This window comes from Melanotaenia boesemani, chromosome 11 (genome assembly GCF_017639745.1).
Source record: "Melanotaenia boesemani isolate fMelBoe1 chromosome 11, fMelBoe1.pri, whole genome shotgun sequence".
NCBI classification, from domain to species: Eukaryota; Metazoa; Chordata; class Actinopteri; order Atheriniformes; family Melanotaeniidae; genus Melanotaenia; species Melanotaenia boesemani.
The window spans coordinates 9,199,483-9,223,608 of NC_055692.1; the positions used below are offsets into that span (position 1 = coordinate 9,199,483).

Consider the following 24,126-nt stretch of genomic DNA (forward strand, 5'->3'; position numbering starts at 1 on the left):
TCAAATTTAAAAGGATTTTTAATCATTTAATTTTTCATTGAGATTTACATTCATATTAGTATGATGTAATTTGGTACAGTTAACACTGCCGATGAGTGGGTTTTTTTTTTTTTGCCATCCTCCCTCTTTATACTATTATCCTGCCAGAAAAAAAAAGTTTCAACTGAATTTTAAGCATCAGTCTGTTTTATCTTACTTAGATTTGCTGGCCCCGTGCATTGGAATTTTAACAAAAATGTCACAAAGCAAAACAAGCAGAAATTTCACTTCTGCCTTTAAAGGAAAAAAGAACAAAAAAGTACATTTTGACACAAAACGACAGACTGAATACCCAAATGATACAGATTAATACATACAGAGTAACAACAAACATGATATACATTTATAAAAGCACATTCGTATTAATATTTGATGCTTTGGAATGAAAAACAGCAGCAGAGGCTCAACGTGAACAACCATCAACCCTCTGCAGGTTCCACTTATATATTATGTTAATTTTCAACTTGTGCCATTAATAGAAATGAATAAATCATCAACTCCTCCCCCCCCCCAAAAAACCTACCCATGAAACATAAAAATAAATAAGTAAACGACTGATTTGATTGGTCCGTGAGGTAAAATGTGAAAAAAAAAAGGTTGGAAAGATTTTCAATAAAGATTCAACAAAGATTCATAACTGGCTGGAAAAAAGTGAAGAAAAAGCGATTGTGACTGCATGTAAGAGAGCATGATGTCCAACAAAGAAACACACTCGCGCACACAATCACACTCACACAGTTCAGTCTGTAGTGTAATGACTGAATGAATCCTCAGGAATCTTTACAAAGCCACTTAATGGATGATATTTACATCAACGTGACAATTAAATGACCCAATAAAGAGAAAAACTTAACAAAAACCAATAGCAACTTCATTTAATCTACATATTCTCTTTTCAATCCTTAAATCTCTTTTTTTTTTTTTACTGAACTGTACGTTGGAGGTGGGCCACGGAGCGCTGGGTTCATAATGATGACGGAGATCCTCAAAAGCAACAAGCAACAGCATGAAAGTTGGGCAGGCAAGTAGTTTGCCCAGTAAAAATAAAAATATTAAAAAAATAATCAAGCAGATAGCTTCTTTGCTGTTGCTGCTACAAGAAGAAGAGCACTTCAAGAAAAGAGTTGCCGCCTGTTCCGACTGCTCTGGTTCGAAATCAAACTCATCCGACCCAACGTTGTTTAGAGGTTTGGTGAGGAAGAGCATGCACAAGTTGGTGGAATTAAAAGGCCACTTCAAAAGCAACAGACTGCCAGCTTGGATTAATACAGGGCTCAAAAAACAAAAAAAAAAAAACATGTTTAGGGACGCACATTGTAACATCAGTCTGAGTGTGTCCAGTAGAGTGTGTCAGGTGGTAGAAGCAGCACTAGTAATGTTCAGCAGGTAATCGTCAATCAAGTGGTGGCCCGAAAAGGTGCAGCAGGAGACTTTTTTTTCATTCTTCATTCATGATTTGTTGTGGGTGGTCTGCTTTAATTTTATACAGCAGTTGTTTTTTCTTTTTTTTTTTTACTTTTTAAAGTTCATGACTAAACCAAGGACGTACACAGGCCCGCAGGTTTGAGATGTTTCCCTGCTCTAAAACACCTGATTCAAATCAACTGCATCTTCTCAACAGCATATTGTCGAGTTCTACATACGCTTGTTAATGAGCTGTTCATTTCAGTTTGGTGTGTTAAGAAAGGGAAAAATCTAAAACCTGCAGGACATCCATGGCTTTAACACTTCCGTCCTAGAATGAACTTTCATGTTGGCTTGCATGCTGAGTAATTAACAGCCACATTTATTTATTTTTTCTAAGATTCACTAGCTGTTTGCAACCTATAGCCAAATCTGATCAGCATTTCATCAGTGTGGGGTCATCTTTTCTTATCTAAAATCTGTTGTCATAATAATAATCCTACTATTTTTTAAAGAAACTTGTTTGATTTCCCTTTATTTCTCTCAGTGTGATTGTCACCTTTTCCTCCCTCCCAGCGTTGGCAGCACCACTCAGACAGTCGAACAGGTAGGCAGTGAGTTTAAGAATGATGTTGATGTTTATTAAACTGGTCATTTTTGAACCAGTGAGGATATATATTTTTTTTTACTACAGCCAAAAGTGAAGCAAAAAGGCTTTTTTCTCTTTTCGTCTTTTTTTTTTGACTGTAGAAAGAGAAGAAAGTAAAGGAGGAGGAAGGGAATGGTAGAGAGGACACCTCTCAGAGGCTCTGTGCCCCCTAAGGCCCAATGTGGGCTCAGTCCTGTCCAATCTAGCCCAGTGTGACCCTGGTTTTGTTTGGCCAAAACCATTCCAGTCTGATCTGGTGTAGCAAGGGTCCAGGCCAGGATTTCTCTTTTTTTTAAAAATGTTTTTAGAAGAGTGCTTTGGATCCTTGGTTCTCAAACTCTGTCCAGGCATCGTTCAGTTCCATGAAGATCATCTTTGCGTACTGTTCATAAGGCTGACCTGTAGCCTGCAGAGAAAGCACAGATTCCCACATAAATAAAGGCTAAAGGAGCAGTTTCCTGCTCTGGTGTTACACATATGTAAACAGCATAGAATATTGTACCTTATCTGGATGGACAACCAGTACTGCCTTTCTGTAGTATTTCTTCACCTGGTCAGGCGTCACTAGATCAGCCATACCCACAGGCTTCCAGCGGGTTTCACCCTCCCACAACACTGTGTGTAGAGTTGAAATCAGCGCTCGGATGTTTCGCTCCTTCCCCTCGATCCAGTCCAAAATCTACAGCGTCACATTAAAACAGACCTTCAGTACTTTAGCATTGATGAAGTCTAATCAGCCCTGTAGGTAAGTAAGTAATGGAAGAGACTGATGAGGTGACTCAGATTTCTGTTTTTCCAGCAAACTGTCCAGTCTATAAGCCAGAGGACGAAAGTGATTTATAAGTACCAGTAAAGCTCTGGTTTTAGTTTGTTACCTGTACTTTAAGAGGATCCATCTCTTTTGTGATCTCCTGTCTTCTCATTTCAGCGATGGTCCTTGGTCCCTTCCTATCAAGTTTGGAGGAAAAACCCTGAGTGGACAGCAGGTCCTCAAAATCATCTTCTTTTACTTTTGGTTTGGGGCCTGCAATGACAGAAAGGAAAATTAAGATATTGCATGTACCTAGATAAATGCAAGAGTCAAATATCTATGGAGACTGTGAAGATTTTTTGACCCCCTGACATTGACAAAAACACAAATATTACCATATCCAGGCCCACGAACTCCTCTCTCCTCTCTGCCACCGATAACACTAGTGAAATTAAGGTTGTAGTTGGGTTTAGAGGGCTGTGTGCCTGCAGGCTGAGCAGCTGAAGATGTTTTGGGTGTTGAACCAGACATCCAAGGCTTATTCTGGGCTGAGGTGGGTCTTCCAGACTGCCAGGGCTGAGCTGGATGCTTAGCAGAAGAGGAGGAAGCAGAGGAAGAAGGACCTTTTGTGCTAAAGGAAGACCCAGAGAAATTACTGCTGGAAGAACCTGCAAGAAATATGGAAAGATTACAGTTAACTAAGTTTAAAGCAGATGTTTAATAGACTGCTGGGCACACTCACATTTCAGACCAAGGTGATTACCTGGTAAATTGGAGCTCAGGTTTCCAAGGTCTGCAAACGGATCGAAGGTCTGAGACTTGGCTTTTGACATGGATGACACACCAGAAGCTACAAACACAGTGACAATATGTAACATTTTTTTTAGATTTACAACTGTCCATTTAATATACAATGATGATTATTCATGGTGCAAAGAAAACATTCAGCCCTCTACAAACTTCTAAATGAACTTTCTTCACCCACCTGTGTTGGAATAGTTGGGTTTGCTAGCAGTGGTGCTCATACCAGTAGTGGTGCCAGCTGCCCAGCTGTCCCACCCACCAAGCAGGTCTGGTTGGCTGGCTGATGATGTCATCTTAGGGGTCTCTTTCACAAGCTTATCTGCAAAGACAAACACCCAGAGTTAAGTCTGTTACGTCTCTTTTTCAAGCTACAGCAGAGAAATGCTGCGCAGCATGGTTAAAACGGGAGATTATGTGCTTACTGAGATTAAAGAGGCTGGTGTTGGAAGCAGGAGTGGTGTTGGAGTGAGCTGAGCCAAATCCACTGGTTGCTGAACTATCGGAGCCCAACAAGTCCCCAAACAGGTCTGGTCCGGAGGCTTGTCGAGACGAACCGACACTGGAGCCGACACCGGACCCAGACCCCATCCCGAATGGATCAAACAGGTCACCCATGGCTGCAACAAACAGGAAGTAAAATTAAAAATGAAATGCATTAAAGGTCAAAAGAACTTTCTGTTATAATGTGATCAGCAATGTTCTTTACGTTTTGAGTCTGGTGTGGCTCCACTGGTTGTGCCACTGAAAAACAAATCCTCCTGCACTGCTCCTGTCTGACCAGCAGGTGGTGCAAACAAGTCATTCAGGAGATCACTGTTGCTAGAAGCAGCTTTCATTCCTCCCTGGTCTCCTTGATGAGGAGCAGAGGATGTGGCTGAGGACACGGGAGGAGGTTCAGAGTCAGTATTCAAACCCAAGAGGTCGGCTGTACCTCCGAGAGGAGACTCCTGGACCGCGGGAGGTGGAGTCTGGTGAGAGATAAGGACATCAAGAAAATACAAAAATGAATGGAGGGAGAAAAATAAAGTCATACTATAATAAAAAGATAATGAGATATAATCAGCAATCTGACAGTTTCTGCACCTGGAAGTCAGCATCAAACAGATTCTCGCTGTGGTCACGTGAAACTGCTTCTCCACTAGTGGCAGAATATGAGCATGACTCTCCCTCTGACTGATCACTCAGGTCCTCCTGGTCATTCATGCTTCCTCCTCCTTGGCTGTCTGCAGCATCTTGAGGGCCATGCACATCTAGAAATTCAAGAAACAAGTCAGTGGAAATTTCTAGTTACTTTGGAATAAGTCAGTAGGGTTTTTCAAAATGAATCAGACTAGAAAAACAAATTACCTTCCCAGTCTAGTGTCTGGAAGAAGTTGCTGGAGTTGGCATCGTTGCTCGCAGGAGATTCTGGTTCTGCTGCAGGGGGATCTTCTGGGGTCTGAGCTGGCTGCGGTGACTCTGAGTCATAAAAAGCAGAGGAACCTGGCTGCCGAGGCAGCTCAGGCTTACCTGTGGTGATAAAAGTTTACAAGTGAACTGGGGCTGATGGTGGAACAGGACAAAATAACTGAGAAATGGATGGATACACTAAACTAAACCTGACCATAACATGTATAGACACATTGTTTGGTTAAGTGAAGGAACTTACCAAACTTGCTGAGGATCTCCTGCTGTTCATCACGAGATGAGAAAAGGATTTTGGGATTGAGACCTTTGGTTTGGAAGCTCTCCCATGGGGGAGTCTTGGTGCTGGGTCGGTCCCTGGGTTCCACCTCAATGTCCAAGTTAACCTGGAATAAGTCTGGGTATTTTTCCTGGATGTCACAGGCGTCCAAATCATACCTGAAGAAAACGTGTGGAAGAGGAATCCAAATTTATGAAGATAGAAAGCTGCCATCTTGTATAACTAATTATTTCAACATCTGAATCCGCTTTCAGTCAATACCATCAGGCAATAATTCAATTTCCAGCAGTTCTTTGTGGCTTCAGGCAGAATACATACTTGGCAAACTTGACAGTAGTTGCATTTCTGGGCACAAAGCCTGTGTGAAACTGGATCTGAAACATTTTCATGGATGCCATCTGAAACAGAGTTTTATGAGATTTAAAATATGAATTTCTAATATTTATCTTCACCTTTGACATTCTGAAAGTAACTTTGAGGTATTTAAGTTTTTTACTCGGGATGTCACAGGTATTTGTTAGATGCCTCAAACAGCACAGCAACAAAGATCCTGAAAAGCCAATTTCCACATGAAGGAAATAAAGGATCTGTTGCACTCGAGCTTGTGTGCTTCTGTACCTTTGCCTGTAGACGTCCCCCTAGTGTAGATCTTGCATGATAGATCACCACCAGCACATCTCCTTGAACTGTTACATTGAGGGGAATCTCTGCTCTCCCATCTTCCATCTTAAAATCCCTGGAGGGAGAGAAAGAAGGGCAGAGAATGATGCAGTGGAAGAATTATGTCTCTTTACATTCTTTGAATAAAGAGGAACCTCATATGCCACCGGATTGTTGGCAAAAAAACGTACTTCATCTTGTCGTACTCCTGCGATGTAGTGAGGACTCTCTCATCTCCGACATAAACTTCGCAGAACGGCCTGCAGCCGTTACGCTGCTTGTTGAACAGCGGCACAGGTGTCATGATGATGGAGTGAATAATCACAGGCTTGCTGTGAGGGATGATGGGCTCCTCTGCCATCATGTCACACATATACTCAATGTACCTGACCGTCAAAAGGAAGATAGACAGCTTGTAAAACTTTACATATAGGTGATGCAGGCTGCTATACTATAAAGCAATAAATCTTTCACTGTAGCTAAATAAATATGAGGCCCACTGAAGATGTACTGAATGACTCTGGAGACCAAACTCTCTGTGTTGTTATACCTCTTGTGTGAAGGAGCGATGCCAGGCGGGCAGCGTTTCATTGAGAACATGTAGACAGCTGCCTCGGCTGTGGTGAAAAGGCGACAGAAACACAGGAAGGAGCAAACGGCCACTGCTGACGCTGCTCTGCCATCCTACACATAGACAAGGAGAGGGGACGATTTAAGCTACTGCAGCCGATGTAGTTTTTCACTTTTTCCCTCAGTAAAATAGAAAATCTTGGTTTTCACATTTTCAGTTTAACATTCAGAATTGAAATTTTGTGTTCTACCAGGTGTGAACATTTGATGGAATTATTTTGTATGAATTGTCCTATTGACTTCACTGTCTTGTAAAAAAAACTGTATTTCTGTAGAACATTAGTGCAGATTTACTGCCACCAATTGTTAATCTTGTCTGGGGAATTTTCTGTTTTGAATTTACAAGTTATTTCTGTATCTGTGTATTTTTTGTTCTCCAGTACTCCAGCAGTGAATGATCTAGGGTGTATGTGTTTCATTATTTGACTTAGGCTTATAATAGTTAAAGAAAAATGAGGAGAAAGACGGTTTAAATAAATTGGGGCATAAGTATAAAAATTAAGTGCCAGTTTCATTATCATTATAGATGTAATTTGTGTAGATGAATGAACCAGAATCTGTATGTATTGCTCAAAGTTATTCCTATAGTTTTGAGAATGTATGAACAGACTCAAACATTTCAAAAGAACACAGTCTTCATCAGGGTTTTTTTTCCGGGGTTGGATTCATTTCAGTAAAAGAGGCTGTAGGGAACCTTTTACCTCCACCATCTTCTGTCCAAGTACTGCCAGAACTGTAAGTTTGCAGTCTTTTCAGTCACTATTCTTTTAAAAACACCAAGAAATTTAACACACTAACAGTAAAACTTCACAGATAAAAGTGATAAAAGAAAAAAATGTAGTTCACTAGTAGAGGTTATAGCAAAAGCTGAAGAATAGACTGAGCATGCTCCAAGGACTAGTTCACTTACCAAACAGTGCACTATACAGATGTTCCTCTGATCCTGTTTCAGCCATTGATGCATGTTCTTACATACATTGTAGAGACTGCGGAGGTTGGGGGCACGGCGGACCTGCCAGTTACACTCCGAAACCTACACACACACACACACCAAGTAGCAAAGTCATGTAGTTCAACACAATGAACAGCAATGATAAACTGATGTGTTAGAAAAGCAGAGATGTAACTGCAGCTGCTACTGAGAAAGGTAAAACTATCAAGGAATGGCTGTAGTTTACCCATGCTAATTCTTCACACAGACCCTTCCCCGCCATAAAGATACATGTGGAAACGCGCAAACCCATGCACATGATCCATACCCTGTTGTGGAATCGAGCAGGCCTGTACGATCGTTTGGAAAGGTTGAACACAGCGTAGTGGCCGGCGTGACGTGAATCCAGGAACAGACGAACATCCTCAATGTTGTTCTTTATCGCAGACTCCACCCCTTCAGCTGGGAAAGACATAACTACACACACAAACACACAAGTGAATAGGTAACTCAAAATATTTATAAGTGAGATAGTGTCATTTAAGTTACTTTTCAGTTGGTTTATTAATGAGTTCATCTTTACAAAAGCAGTGACAAAGTTAAAAAGTGGTTTTATGGAGGGTAATATCTCTACCTGCTATTCTGGAGGTGATGTAGGATATATCCAGGTCTCCTTTGGCATAGCTGCAAAAGAAATAGCAAGTGTATTTACAACTGGAGCTCACACACAACACATCTGGAAGGACATACACAATCTCTACAGGAGATAACAGGGAAAACAAATTAGTTATAACTAATGCCTGAGAGCACACAGCTTATCTAACTACATGAACTGGTTGGGAAACAAAAAAAACAAAAACAGAAAAACTTTGTGTTAAGAGTCTGTCCCACAAATTATGCAAATTAGATTAAGCCAATCCTCAGTTCTTCCATCTGCTGAGGCTTTAATGCAGCAGGAGCATCAGGCAGAACACTCATAGCTGCCAATAGTTCATCTGTGTTAAGAAGTGATGGTTGATGGACTAAAAAATCTGGTTGGGGTTACAGTGGGGTTAATTACACTGGGACATGACGGGAAGAAGAGAAAATGAACAAGCCATGATTTTTTTTATTTTTACTCTTTATCAAAATTTAGTGAAAGCAAAGCAAATAAAACATCTATGCTGATGACAGCCAGTTTTATCTGTGCAGTATTAAGACAGAGATGATGCTGGTTAAGACACATAAAGCTGTAATGGTTATTCAGTAAGCAGTGGAGACATATCAAATATTTTAATTACCACTCACTCATTCACACTGGACAGAGATTCCCAACCTCAGTAACTTCAACACCAATTTTCCATTTGCAAAGTTATTTTTGCATAAGCTAAAGATTTTCTTACTTTTTGGTGTTAGTAAATGTTCATGGACACTTTGAGTAATCTAAATGCCTTAAAGCAATGTGCTTTGGTGCACAAATCAGCAGCAGTTTTAAGATGCTGAATCAGCTGAATGCAGATGTCTGGTTACATGTTCGCGATTGTTATCGATGCTAATGATATTTAATGTCATGTAGACCCTGTATGAGAAATCAGTTTGTACTTCTTTGTCAGCTGACCCTCATACTTCTCCTTTGAGGTCTTGAATGAATGAATGAATGCCTTTTATTGTCATTATACACATGTACAACGAGATTAAGCCATCCCCAGTGTCAGTGCAGAGAGAGCAGTATAGAAATAAATAATAAATAAAAGATCTAAGGTACAAAATATTTACAGAAATAAAACAGATGTGCACACTCTAGTTATTTGCAGATATAAGTATGATGTCTATGTCTGAAAAAAAAAAAAAAAAAAAAAAAAAAAAAAAAAAAAAAAAAAATATATTGCACGTTCAAAGTATTATTGCACGGATCATGATATGTTGTACATGTCATGTGACAGAATGTATTGCACATATGTTGTTAGTGTCCAGCGTATTTCAGATTTGAAGTCCTACAGGAGTTCAGGGCAGTTATTGCTTTTGGAAAGAAACTGTTTTTGAGTCTGTTTGTTTTAGTCCTGATGCACCTGTAGCGCCTCCCAGAGGGCAGCAGGGCAAACAGATCAGAGCCAGGGTGGGAGCTGTCATTTATGATGTTTCTGGCTCTGCTGAGGCAGCGGGAGGTGTAAATGTCCGTCAGGGAGGGGAGAGGGCAGCCAATGATCTTCTGTGCTGTCTTTACCACTCTCTGTAGCCTCTCCTTGTCTGCTACAGTGCAGCTGCCGTACCATACTGTGATGCAGTATGTCAGCAGGCTCTCAATGGATGAGCGGTAGAAGGTCAGCAGCAGGTTGGAGTTCAGTTGGTGCCTCCTGAGGACTCTCAGGAAGTGTAGCCGCTGCTGAGCCTTCTTGGTGATTGACGTGATGTTCTCTGACCAGGAGATGTCGGCCGAGATGATGACGCCAAGAAACCTGATGGTGTGGACCCTCTCCACACACTCTCCATTTATGTAGAGGGGGGCTGGGTCTGTGCTGAACCTCCTGAAGTCGATGATGATCTCCCTGGTTTTCTTGGTGTTGAGAGCGAAGTTGTTCTCAGAACACCAAGCAGCCAGCTTCAGGATCTCCTCCCTGTAGGCAGCCTCATCACCCCCGGAGATGAGTCCGACCACTGTAGTGTCGTCAGCGAACTTGACGATGAGGTTGTCATTGTGGGCCGGCCTGCAGTCATGGGTGTAGAGGCAGTACAGGAGGGGGCTCAGCACACAGCCCTGTGGGGAGCCGATGCTCAGCGTGCTGGTGGAGGAGAGGTGGGGACCTAGTCTCACAGTCTGGGGTCGGTCTGTTAGGAAGTCCTTTATCCAGGCACATGTGAGAGGGGGGAGGCCAACAGTGTCCAGTTTTGTGCATAATCTGTCCGGGATTATTGTGTTGAACGCAGAACTGTAATCCACAAAGAGCATCCGGACGTAGCTCTGCTGCTGCTCCAGGTGGTTCAGCGCAGAGTGAAGAGCTACAGCTATGGCGTCCTCAGTGGATCTGTTCGCGCGGTATGCGAACTGGTGGGAGTCGAAGTCTGGGGGGAGATGGTCCTTGATGTGCTGAAGAACAAGTCTCTCAAAGCACTTCATGATTACCGGAGTGAGGGCCACCGGTCGGTAATCGTTCAGGCTGGTGATGGGAGATTTCTTCGGCACCGGGACAATTGTGGAGGATTTGAGGCAGTGTGGGATGACTGCCTGAGCCAGGGAGAGGTTGAAGATCCTGGTAAAGGTGGGGGCGAGCTGGTGGGCGCACGCTCTGAGCACCTTGCCAGGTACTCCGTCTGGGCCAGTAGCCTTCTTGGTGTTCACCGCCAGGAGCACCCGTCTGACATCGTGCTCCTGGATGGTGAGTGGGGTGGTGCGGGAGCCAGATAGGGGTGTCGGTGTGGGTGGGGGTGGGGGCATGGTTGGAGCAGATGCATGCTGCTGAGAGTCGAACCGGGCAAAGAAGCAGTTTAGCTCCTCTGCCAGTGTTGCGCTCTGATCTGCTGTCGACACATCACAACCTCTGAAGTTAGTGATGTCCTGTATGCCCCGCCACACCTCCCGAGTGTTGTTGCTGGACAGGTGGGACTCTATGCGCATCCTGTGGTCCGCCTTGGCTCTTTTTATGCCTCTTTTCAGGTCAGCACGAGCAGCACTATACAGTGCTCTGTCCCCTGACCTGAAGGCAGCGTCCCGGGCTCTGAGGAGTGCGCGGACCTGGCTGGTCATCCAGGGTTTCTGGTTAGGGAAAGTCTTATTGTTGGTTTTGTTTGAACTTATTCCTCCATTGTTCCATATTATATCTTCTTATTTAGTTTAGTCTAGTTCTAGTTTGTCTAGTTAGTTTTAGTTTCTCTAAACTTCTAGATTTTGCATCACATCTGAAAGTTGACATTTAAAGCTGGAAAATGTTGGACATCATCACATATCTTCATTGTCCATACTTCCCTTCATAAGGTATTGATGGAGTAATTATCAACTATTTTCTTTTTTTTTGAAGCTGAGAATTTATAAGTGTTGATGCAAAGTTTCCAGAAAACCTTCAAGTTTCGGAAGACTGAATCTGTTACTGTTTAATTTCATTGATCTTTTTTGGTACCTGAAATAATCTTCAAAGAAAGGCACATACCTAAAGCAGTTTTACCCAAATACTTCACAGGTTGGCTTCCAAGTAATCCTTATTATTCAGGGATTCATCTACTGGCCTTTGGTAAATTACTTACTAAAATCCTCCTCTGACTGTTTCTCATCTTGTCATGGGCGAAGGATGAACTCCTTAAAAAAACAGTCTTGCATTGAATAAAGAAAAAAGGTGGAAAAGTAATTAAAGTTGCTAATTGTAATAGATAAAAACAAAAAGTGTTGTAAAAGTAATGGAGTGGTTGCTTTCAGTCACGATATTAAAGGAGGATTACATGAGTTTACCAGACTGGGCTGGATACAGCTGGCAGATAATCTCTGCTGTAGGTAGACGAAGCTTAACTTATCCAAAGCTTTAATTCAGACAAACACTGAGGGATGTAAAAAGTGTTATTCATCTACTTTCTGCTATAACAACTTTAAATCAACACCACCAACTATAGTTTTAATTTTAGACTTAATATTAGAGCCAGCGTAATCGCTCACTGCAGTAAAGTCTAATTTGCTTTGTTATTTTCCCGATTACTTCTTACCTAAATTAAAAATAACTGTCCATTCACATCATGCTCAGCATTCATTCAACAAAATCGTTGAGTGTGTGATGTTAAAATCAGCAAGCTGTGATGACGAACACAACACAGCAAAAGCCTTACTGAACGTTTTTCCGTCAAAAAAAAAAGAGAAAGGAGAAAAACCACAAACACAAACTACAGAACACACAGAGCAACGCATGAGATGATGCATTTCACCGACCCATATTTACCTTGGGTTGCTAGGTGATGGACACATAGGGACCATGAGGGATTGGGACAGAGAGAAGGAAAACAACAAAAAAATAAAAATAAAATAACCAAAACAACCAAACCAAATGAAGCACACTGATGATAACTAAAACTTTAAATGATGTGCATAGTTTTGGCAATTAAAGGAACACTTTTTTTTTTTTAACACAATAACTTCCAGGGTCACTGCTTGCTGGTGTTAAAACTAGCAAACTAGATTATTATAATAATCCACCCACTCAGATCCAATCCCAATTCCTTCCATTGGCCCTATAACTCTAATTTTTAAAGGTAAAGCGTCTGTTTTGTTTTAAGAATCAAGGCATAGTGGTCGTTCAGGCGTGCAGCTAGAGCACTGTGAGTAATATGGACAGACTGAGGATCACTACACCTTGATCTCTTAAAGGAAACTTATTTCTGCAAATCAGAAAAGGTGAAAACAAATTTAGTGACAGTTTGCAATCTGAATGAAAAATAGACTAAAACAAACAAACAAAAAAAAAAAACAACAAAACCAAGCAACAAAATGTTCCTTCAAAAAGGACCTGGGGGTAGGAGTGATTATGAAACTTTACATAGACTATTTGCAGGCATACAATAATCAGAAACTGATCAATGAAACTGTAACAAAGCAAGTTAAATGATGTTTATAAATGCATCATTTTAGCACAGTAGATTAAAACATGGTGCGATACAAATTACAGCATTTATTGCTAAATGTTTTTCAGTACACTTCACACGTGCCCATCAATATGTGTGTTAAATAAATCATTATCGTTTTTTAATTTAGTAGCTAGTGTTCATGTTAATGTCAAGTTAAAACAAAGGTTACGTCACTCAGGTTGTACAAATAAAGCATAACAGTGCTTAGTGAGCTAATAAGATAATCTAAATATAAAAACTCTGATAACAGGATATGAATAATAACAACGTTTGGCCTTCTCACCTGGCTACTGACTGGATGACTTTAGAGGACGTATCCTTTATGTTGGTGAGGAAGCGCTCTGTCCCCCCCCTCAAGATGTCCAGGAGTCCACTTCCTGCTTGATCAGGATCATACACACCTGGATGTCATGAAGAAAGAGAGAACATAAGATGTATTGTAACAATTTGTTTACAGACCAGGCCACAATTAAGGTGCTCATGCTGGTTTAGCTGCTAAAAATCAGAGTCACTGCTCTAAAACTATAGATGTGGATCAGAAATAGTCTCTTTGCTGCAGACAAACACATAAGGACACTGAGCAGTTCATCAAACCAGATTGTTCAGCTTGCAGGTAAATAAAATGGATGAAATCAGTTGCTTTTAGCTGAACTGAATCTGCCTGAATTACAACATCTCGTCCATCAAAGGAAAGAGCAAACACACTCTGCTTTTCGACAGATGGCTGAGTGGCAGTGCAGAAATCCTCTTAATAGGTATGAGGGAGCTTGAATGTGTGTGTGTGTGTGCGCCTGTGTGTGTATGGGGGACAATAAGCTTATTAAACTCATTTAGATAAATATACAAATAAACCAGGAAAATACTATTTTCTCACTAAGTTTGCTCTGATTTCTAAAATTATAAGCAGCCGTAAGCCAATTTCCCAAATTTCCCTGAGGACTCTCCAAAGGGATTAATAAAGTATTTTCTATTTCTATTTTCTGAGCATTTACACTTTGCTTCTATCAGTTTTGCTATTAACCTCTCTGAGGTAAAAAATTCTTTTACAATGGAGCTCAGCCAAGGCAGCAGTCTTACAAACTAGTGAAATGCAACAAATAAATGACAAAAATGCTAATTATACAACTTAAATGCAAGAATCCACACTAAGTAATCTATTAAAATCTATTAACACTACAAAGACATATTGTTGGGTGAGAAATCTTTGTGTGGAAACAAACTTTGTTTGCTCTAAAGAAATGTAACGTCTGTAAGGTTACCTGTGATTGCTGTTTTCTATTCTACAGTTAATATGTTTTTTTTTTCATTTTTTCATGTCTTACAGAGGCTACATGAGATCTAGCTTTATTTTCAAGATCACTGAAAGGTTCGAGTGTTGGAGAAGGACCAGAATTTGACATGCAAAGTTTTTGTAACACATCAGGATGTGGATCCCTGAGGTTAAAACTGCTGACCTGTTAGACACAATTAGTCATGAACACCCACCTCAGAGGAAAAGTAAACTTTCAGCTACTTCCAAATGGGCTGAATATTCAGAAATCAGTGTCCTTTTTATGTTTTGTGTATAATTTGGTAAGTTTACTTACTGCATGCATCATCGTTAATGAGGTAGATGCCAATTTAGAGGTGTAGATAAGTGTATGTTTGTGAAATGAAGGGAACAAATTGAATGCTCCAGATGGGTTCTTTTAAGGTTATATGTTTTATTTCATGGAAAAAAAAGTCATAATGATGCAATTATATTATGCATCATAATATTTCTATGTAAACACTTTTTTACCTGCATTGTTGTGGACGTTGTGGATCTGCATGGGCGGCTGTGCTCCATTGTTGCCAAAACCTCCGTTCTGCTCCAGCAGCTGCAGACATTCATAGCCATCATACACCGGACGCCAACAGTAATAAGTACTCAACATTGTTAGCGGCAAATAAAACAAAACAAAAACAAAATGGATTGAGAAAAAATCGTGACGAAGATCAAGAGATTGCCCCAGTAATTACTGAAACATTACAAAAAGGTGGAGGACAAGGGACCAAATTACCAAATAAAGAAGAAAATGCAAATTCCCCTCCCCAAAAATTGCTTTAAAAAGGGGAAATTTCTTTAAAAAAAAAAAAAATACATCTCATGATATCAAGCAAAATGTGGATTTATCCTCTGATGAGTCCTGCTGATTCTGGGTCAGTAATACAGCAGACTGATAGCATCTGCACCTCTCAAGAGCTGTAAAATCGTACTTGGACAGTATCTCACTTCAGTCTCTGCTCCACTATCTGCTACGTCTCACAGCCTGCCTCTCCATATGTCTGCAGTGAAGAGAGGAGGAGGAGGAGGAGGAGGAGGAGTAGATGGATTGTAATCTTCTTATGTCCAGCAGGGAAACCCCTTCTTAACCCCAATCAGATCAGCAGTCGCCAAATCTGCCCTCACCCTGCACACACTTCGGTACCGGTACTCTGATTTTGGCAGAAATTTGTAGAGGCTCTGGTGAACTTTTGTTTCTCAATTTACTCATTTACTGCTGTGCAAAAATAAGCACTCTAATCCAATTGTAATAGAAATCGAGTTTAGGGTGACTAATGCTGACACTTATCCATCCATGAGGGAATTAATGCAGACAAAATAGATGCTGTAGAAAAGAGATCCTGAAGATTTTTGTCACCGAAATCAGCTTTGCTTAAGTCACAACTATGAGTGAGGATTTAGTGATAAGTATCAGGATTTATGGGTTTGCGGTAAGAATCATAAGAGGCTGCGGTTGAGGAGTAAAAACAAAATCTTAAATCTGTGCTCAGATTGCTACTGTTTCCTGTCTTTATGGTGATAACAAGATAGAAAAAAAACAGCTGAGCTGCAGAGGTGTTGTATCTCATTATGTATACTCTCAATTTCCATTCTCCCATTTCTAGCCTCCGTATCTCCGCCTCTTTAGGGCCATCAGCACGATGCCAGAGAGGAAAGAGAGGAGCCAGGAAAAGAGCATACAGACTCCTCTGTACCCACTACAGTGTGTGTGTTGTATCTGAAGCTTAGTAAAGTTAACCACCTCAGTAGTTTCAGAGCATTCAAGACTGAGTATGCACATTTACACAGACAGCGGAAGAGGCCGGTGGTCGACTTGTCAATAGCTTCTTCACAGGCTGGCAGCTCACTGAGGATGCATCTCAGCGTCTCAGTCAAGTTATATAATCTACAAGCTGGAGACAACCTAAGTACTAAACAGTGACAAACATCTGGAGACGGTTTTATGGCAGCAGTTTTAAGCAACGTACCTCTGTGACTGGAGACTTGGGGTTGACGTTGCGTGCTGCTGCTATCTCCTGCAGCTGGTTGACTAGTTCTGTAATAGAAAGGCGCTCCTCTGGGTTTACTTTCAACATGGAACCTGAAGGAAAGAAAGAGAAAAGAAAGGATACATGGAGGACCCACAGTTAGAAGGCAGTTAAAGGTGGTGAGAATAAAACAGGCCGGGATGAAGAAACTAGTAGGCAGTACTTACGTATGAGCTCATGATACACAGTGTACTTGACATCGTTCTGGGGAATGGAGTATTTTCCATTGACTATTTGCAGCTTTGCCCCCTCTTCAAACGGATGCTGCTTAAAACACAACAGGTAGAGGATGCATCCCAAAGCCTGCGTGGGAGACAGGATATGACAAAAGCTCAAACCATTAAACTTTTTCTTTATTTTGAACAAAAACAGGGTAAAATATGCAACAAAAAGAGAAAAAACGTGAAGGAACTGACCCAGATGTCTTGTTTCTCATTGATGGGAAAGTTGGAGTAGAGATCAATCATTTCCGGTGTCCGGTATGCCGGAGTGGTGTTCCTTGTGATCTATAATAAGGAAAAAACAAAAAGAACCTGATGAACACAAAATACCCAGTTAAAGCTAAACATTTGTAAATCTTGTCTCTGATTCAGATAAGATTTTTTTTCCAACAAGGATTTTCATTTTCAGAGAACTAAACAGACTGAGTAAAACATTGTATATTTAAAAGGTTTTCCACTTTCAATCTCCCATTAGAAAAATAAAATATCTTTTGGGAACATGAGCATTGATGCAGATGATTAGATTTAGAAACTCTGGTGTCCTGCATACTGAGGTCATATGTGGTAAATGTCCTTTATGTGAGCATGTGTCTGCATGGTTATGGTATTAATGTGATTTACCTGATTGATCAGAGCTTCCTGGACCTTTAATCTAATCAAAGGTTTCTGGTTTCTGATCTCATTATCGCCACAGATCCACTGGGACCTCTGAATGTGCGTTTCTCTTTTTTCCCTATTGATGAACTGACCTTCATAGTGAAATTTGTGAACATAATAAGCATTAACAATCAATGAATCCATTCATAGAAAACTAATTGTTGAAGCACACTTCTCACATCTTATAAAACAGAATATTATACCATATACCATTATTCCAAATTAAATCCAATTTCAATGCTTATTGGATTTAATCATGCTCAGGTGATGTATATTTGTGTAATGAAGAAACTGGCCTGATAAACTTCTGTCTTTAAAGAGTTCCCAGTTATAGGGCAGCTTCATTTGCAAGTGCAAGGCCCTTCAGAGCAATGCAAAGCTCTTGAAGTTGCTCAACTATTCAGCTGTGATCGCTGCACAGGAAAAAATATTGCAGCAAAACTCAGATGGACATGAAATCTGAAACTACTGTACTTCTGTTCAGGTACCACCAAGGTTTAGGAGGACTTGCAAGGCTGCTGCAATAAGGATGAGCTTGTTAGAACTATTTAAGTTCAAGATGGACTTAAAATCTACTACTAAAGCTGCCGCTAGTTTCTGGAATATTACTGTTTCAATGCAACTGTACAGGAAGCCTGCAGTGTTTAATAAGGCCATGAAGAATTACAATAGTCCTGGAGGTAAAAAGAGCCCAACCCAGCACTAGCAAAGTGTATGTAATAAAACACACTGCCCTGAAAACGACTGTTTTCCTTTGCTGAACATTTGTGTGTATGGCTCAATACAACTGTACACAGACTGCGTATTAGTTCACTGCTGCATATTGTAAAACTGGATTTTTCTCATGATATCTGTTAACTGATATTTGAGTGTGTGGGGGTACCTCATCCTCCACCATGGACCTCTTCTGTGCAGACCAGCTGTAGTCGGGACGATGCGACACTGTGGTGGAGCTGCCAAAGTCACACAGCTTGATGGTGCCCTGATTACTAATCAAGAGGTTCTCAATCTGCAACACATCAAAGTGGTTGAATTCATTACGGCTCCACGTCACGTTTTTTTTTTTTTTTTTAAACCATTCATCAGGCATTTTAATCATTGTACATTCAGACCAACCTTGAGGTCTCTGTGGATAATCGGAGGTTTCTGTTTGTGCATGTGCTGCACAGCACGGCACGCCTGGTAGAAGATTTTCAGCACAGTGTCACATGACAGAGGAGCTTTCTGCTCTACCCTCTTTATAAAGTCCACCAGCTGACCTGAAGTGGAAGAGACACAAACACAGGACTGAACTGTAGCTAACTGATAACACTGGACGTCTTGTATCATGTGAAAAAGTGGCTAATAACACAATCAAGTGAAAAGGGCTCAGATAGTGGTGAGGGCTTTGAGACATTCAGCAGCAGAATCTACATTAAAAATATAAATGTTATAGTTTGAAGAGCTTTAATTTTTTTCTTTTTTTTTGTTACCAATAAATTAAAATCTCTTGAGAGTTAAAGGAACAACAGAAAAAGAAATTTAGGAAATTACAGTAAAAAAAAAACACCTTATTAAGACTTTTATAAAATATTGTGCATAAAATCAATCAAAACTTGAAAAGCATGCCTATAGGAAGTAAAAACCACAAACAGGAAGCTTGCATCACCAACGCCTTTCAGTTCGAGTTACTGAGAAACCGTGTGGCTACTTCTGATGAATGAATGAGCAGCGACTCTGCTCTAAAGAAGCAGAAAGAGGAAGAAGCAGCAGATAAAAGACAGACGATGACCATGTGTGGAAGCGCATGTTAGTATTTACCTTTACACAGCTCGGTGAGGATGAGGAACTCGGCTTGACCGGTGTCTGACTCTTCCTTACTGATGGAGGCAGCAGAGGAGAACTGGACTATATTTGGATGACCTGACAGCTTTTTCTGTGGAGCCAAAGGGACAAGGAACACACAAATCAAACACATGTGATTTCAAGCCTTTCATAAATCATAATAGTCTTGTGACCAATGCTCCCAGTTTAGTTTATCTAACGCTATAAATAAATAAACAAGGATTTTGTGCAAATCTTTGAACTTGGCCTGTATATTTAGTTAGTTATCAGTCGCAAATAAGTGAAATTAATCTCCTTTGCAAAGCGAGAGTCCAGCTGCTTCACAAGATAATAAATTAGCCTAAAATTCTTTAATCTTATTCAAGATAAACACTTAATTACCAGTTTATTTTCTATCCTGATCCTTAGTTTTTCTCAAGATCGAAACAAAACTAGAATAAAACTAAACACTGTAAATACATATTAGTTGCTGTAGTGCACATAGTGGCATTGTATGGTGTCTACATTATAAACTACAAGTAATCCCGTAATGATAGTAAACTATACCAGAAGTGCATGCCAAAATCTTGCAGAAATTATGACATCTGCTGAACACAAAACAAAAACGATCCTTTCTGATTTTAACAAAAACAAATTTCATTTAGTTAGAAATGATAAAGGATACCATGAAGCAGACTTCCTGTATGATTTCCTTGTTCTTCTCCTCCTCATTGGACAGCAGCCTCTGAAACAAAAACATTCAAAGAAATCGGTTTATCCTTTCATCCTTTAATCATCATACTTTTAAAACATGTTTCCTAAACTTATAAACTACACAGCAGAGCACCTTAAAGTTTGATGTTAATGTAGTATTACAGAGAAGAGAGCCCTCTGTTGTGTTCCAAGTTCTTCATACTGAAAAGAACTATTTAGACAATAATGCATTTGCAGCTTTTATTTTTATTTAGTTATCTATCACAAATCATAAGATATGAACAGAATTATTAGTGTATAGCAGATTGCAGCCTCATAACCTCATCTCTATAAAATCACATGGTCAAGGATTTTTCTCTTTAAAAAAAAAAAAGATTGTCCATGTCCACTTGAATATTTGTCTTGTTGTGTTTAAGCCAGTGCAGCTAACATGTCGCACACTGACTGCTATTTATAAATAATAATAAGTTGTATTTATTGTAGATTAGGCATTTATTAGTGTGACACTTGCCAACCTGCCAAATGTGGGTTAAAATTTTATTTTGACAAGTATAAATAAAAACTTATCGACCAGTTTGGGAAACAAATAATTTAGGTTGTTTGTCCTGGCAGTGCTATCACTACATCTCCCATTAAAACTATACCATTATGTATTATACATCCATTGGCTGTGGGCTTATTTTTACATGCTACTGCCTGCCTGACAAAGAGCAGCTGAATGAGGGGGGAAATTTAAATGAAGGAAATGATGTGGAGAATGAAAGATACAACACGATGGTGGTGACTGGACAGTGTGAACAATGGGGCAGGTTATAAGACAAAAGAAGGGGTAGAGGTGAATGCTGATAATGAAAGAAGAAGCAAAACCCATTGAGATATGGCATGCAGATATATTACACTAATGCAGGCTAGAGTTTGTGCACGAACACTAACACAAGCTAAGGGAACTGAAAAAATCCAGAGTGGTGCAGATTCAGACAGACACATCATAGCTTTGATAAAACTCTGAAGACATTTGATTGCATATCAGTTAAATGAGGAGTTAGGATGGACTGTTTAGATTATTGTATTTTGTGTTAAAAATGGTGCACAGCCTAAATTCTTCCTTTTAATTTAGGTATTTTTAAAAATCTGTAAAGCTAAAGGAAAAGTTACTTTGTTCCTTGCTGGATAAGAGAATATTGAGAGAATATTGTTGCTTGGCTTTTTTTAATATAAAAACACCAATAAAAAAATCATTTAAAGAAAAGATGTATGATTAAAGGCATTTATCAGCACTTGGCTTATTTTCCCCAAAAGAAATTTGGCTAATGGAAATTGTGATTGGCTTGTAACTTTAGGAATCAATTCACCACATTTGCTGCTGATCAAAAGGTTCATCTAAAGCCCTGATTGAGCTGTAAATTGCTAAATGGGGGGAGGACAGAGCCATGTTTATAACTTGGGGCATCATTTTTACAAAGTCATGCTTACATTTAAAAAAAAAAAAAAAAAACAGAACAAAACAAAAGTTAAATCAGAACTGTGAATTATATTAGTGTGAAATAGTGAGTCAGCTTATGTGTAATGATGACTTCAGTGGATATGTGTTCATCTTACCTTGAGGGCATAATCTTTACCACTGCTCATGTCCTGGGCTTCATACACAAAGGCAAATCCACCTTAAAAGGAAAGAAAAAGAAAATGTAATTTCATCAAAATGCATAGCACATGGATCTTAAATTGACTCATAACCATCAGTTTTGCATGTTCAGTGTCTTGCAAAAAGTGTACAACGCAGATCAGGATGTGTTCTAATGCAGTCCAACACGGCAACCTTCTCGACTTAGCGTCACATTTCTGTGCAACTCTGGGCGGATTGCATGTTAAAGTGAAATTCTGAGAAAGTACTGCAACCAAACAGAGAACATTTACAATGGCTAATTTCTATAAATAATTAACAACAATTTGATTGCACGGAAAGCTAAATCAATGACTTTACAGCTAATGGCCACAAAGAGCACTAAAATGTTAAGCAGAGCTCCCTTCTGCAAATCCTTCCACAAACATTAGAGCTTAGAAGTAACACTGAACCACAGTCTTATCTGTTGTTCACTGAGCAGCCACAGCAGTGTTCGAGCTGAGATGTGTGGCTGTAAAACAAACCCCAAAATGGCAACATCAACTCTAAGCTACTTGTTTTCACTGCAGGAGAAGTTGAAATGTAAACAGCTGATCGTAAGTTATCTATCAGAGAGCAAAGAGAATCAGTTTAAACTGGTATCATCAGCCTGTCAGAGAAAACAGCTGGAAGTATGGACTGTATTTTTTATTCATTCTAATCAAATAAAGGGAACAGACAGCATAACACTGGCCTCGTTACAGGGCTTAAAAGTCACTGAGGCTGGTGGATTAAAAGAAACGTACTCAGCAAGCCGCAGTTCGAACAAGAAATGGGAAAGGTTACCATAGTGATGGGTAAATCAACTACTAGCCTTAGTTTGCTCTGTGAAAAACCTGCTCAAGATGCTAATCTTTAACACTGGTCGGACATGAGGAAGACTGCCCAGGTGTGTTTACAACAGTCTGACTTTCGGAGTTAAACCTAATAGTCATGCACCCTGGTCTTTTTATCAAAAGATTGACAACACATATTTTATTGGATTCTTGAGCTCAAGTTTTACACTGAACAAATCCTCCACTTTACTACTCACAATTGGCACAAAGTTTAACAAACAGTTATCATCCCAGTGCATAGTTTATTGGCCATTGCAGGATTAATACATATGGAAAGCAAGTGATTCCAGTCAAAATGCAAACTCATGTCTGTGAGGATCACATGTCTTCCTGCTTAGTGCCAGGAAAGAAAAGGGCAGAGATCTGAAAAGTTCCATGTTTGCTTCCAAGCCAATCCAAGAAAAATACACTGTTATCGCACACCATACTGGATGGGGATTTAAAAAGGAGGAGTTTTAGTTTTAGTGTAAGATGATATCTGCTATTACCACCTACTTGGATTTTTAAGTTTTGTTCTTCAACTCCAACCTTTTGCATAGGTGCGATCACAGCATTGCCATCCTCCTGATCACACTGTTAAGTGTGGATTAGTTATTCTCACAAGAAGTACATACAAAACATTAAGAAACTTTTAAATGAGCAGTTAACGGTCCGTCCCATTAATCTGGTGTCAACACTTAATTTGTGAGCATTCCCAAGATTTCAAATCATTTCCTCTGCTAAAATATTTTTTATAATATATATAGAAATGTAACTAATTCTCATTTGTTGTCACGAGAAAACAATCCCGCAATGCTTTACAAACGAACAGATTGGGTTGTTTGTATAATCAGCTAAAGGTTTGTTTAAACATGCTGCCATCGCTTTTATTTGACACCGATACTGTTATATTTTTTCTTAGAGCCATGTCAAGAATATGCGGCCAGTTAGTTGGTTCTCGAGTAAGATACGACTTGCTTTTAACAGACGCAAATCAAAAGTTTTCCCTCATTCATACTTCACGATCTGAAAATAAGTTTAATACCATTTACCGTGATCGAAACCAACTGGAAACAATCAATTGGTGGTTACTTGGTGACTCACAGCACTGCACTTGCTAACGCCACAGACTACCAATACAGGTTTGCTGCTAGCGGGTTAGCCGGTTCGGCTATCTAGCATGTTTCCCCGCAAAACATAATCGTCACGTGTCTCCTTGTGGTATTCTATCTCACCTTCGGCGATCACTCTCTTGATCCTCAGTTTCATGTCACCGAGCTCAACGACCTGTCCTACAAAATCATTCTGGTCCCGACTGGCCGCTCCGGACGAGCCGGGCCCGGCTAGGAAATCAAGTGCCGACTGGAACAGTGACATCTTTATTCAGTGCCCGTTTCCAGGCAGCTTCCAGGAAGGGAATTAGCGGTCTTAGTTCCTCCAATGCCAGCTGATAAACTACAAAGGTTGGTGGTGTTAAAAAGCCTTATGTTCGAGTGATATTATTCTTTCATTTGAAGCAAACATCCTCTTCCGGCTGCTACACCGACGAGGCCACCATCATCACAGTGCTGACTTCCGTGAAGGGTGATGACGTTGGACACGACACGATCATGTGATCGAACTAACTAACTAACTAACTAACTAACTAACTAACTAACTAACTAACTAACTAAATAAATAAATAAATAAAATAAATAGTGTCATTGTATGATATGTTGTATTTAAAATTAAAATCAGATTAAAATATATTATTATTTTTATTATTATTATTATTATCTTTACACCTAACAGCAG

At 39.9% G+C, this 24,126-nt stretch overlaps 1 protein-coding gene across 3 annotated transcripts; it reads right to left on the reverse strand.

Annotated features, from left to right (window-relative positions):
• On the reverse strand, positions 1-23,904 carry gak (cyclin G associated kinase). 3 transcript variants are annotated; one of them, XM_041999393.1, is made up of 30 exons: positions 23,568-23,904; positions 21,457-21,518; positions 19,829-19,888; positions 19,141-19,255; positions 18,457-18,599; positions 18,224-18,349; positions 16,879-16,968; positions 16,630-16,765; positions 16,403-16,515; positions 14,910-14,988; positions 13,413-13,530; positions 12,448-12,456; positions 8,187-8,236; positions 7,881-8,029; positions 7,532-7,654; positions 6,542-6,675; positions 6,183-6,377; positions 5,950-6,067; positions 5,650-5,729; positions 5,296-5,489; positions 4,995-5,105; positions 4,731-4,897; positions 4,354-4,615; positions 4,070-4,264; positions 3,829-3,966; positions 3,607-3,693; positions 3,239-3,511; positions 2,968-3,116; positions 2,595-2,771; positions 1-2,498 (listed from the first exon to the last, which is right to left on the reverse strand). In XM_041999393.1, the coding sequence occupies exons 1-30, from the start codon at positions 23,707-23,709 to the stop codon at positions 2,397-2,399; spliced, it is 3,897 nt and encodes a 1,298-aa protein (XP_041855327.1). In that variant the 5' UTR covers positions 23,710-23,904; the 3' UTR covers positions 1-2,396. The 3 variants fall into 3 exon arrangements, with proteins under 3 accessions (XP_041855327.1, XP_041855325.1, XP_041855326.1); XM_041999391.1 differs by having other exon boundaries at positions 4,995-5,156; XM_041999392.1 differs by lacking the exon at positions 12,448-12,456 and having other exon boundaries at positions 4,995-5,156.
• Between the last annotated feature and the right edge of the window lie 222 nt (positions 23,905-24,126).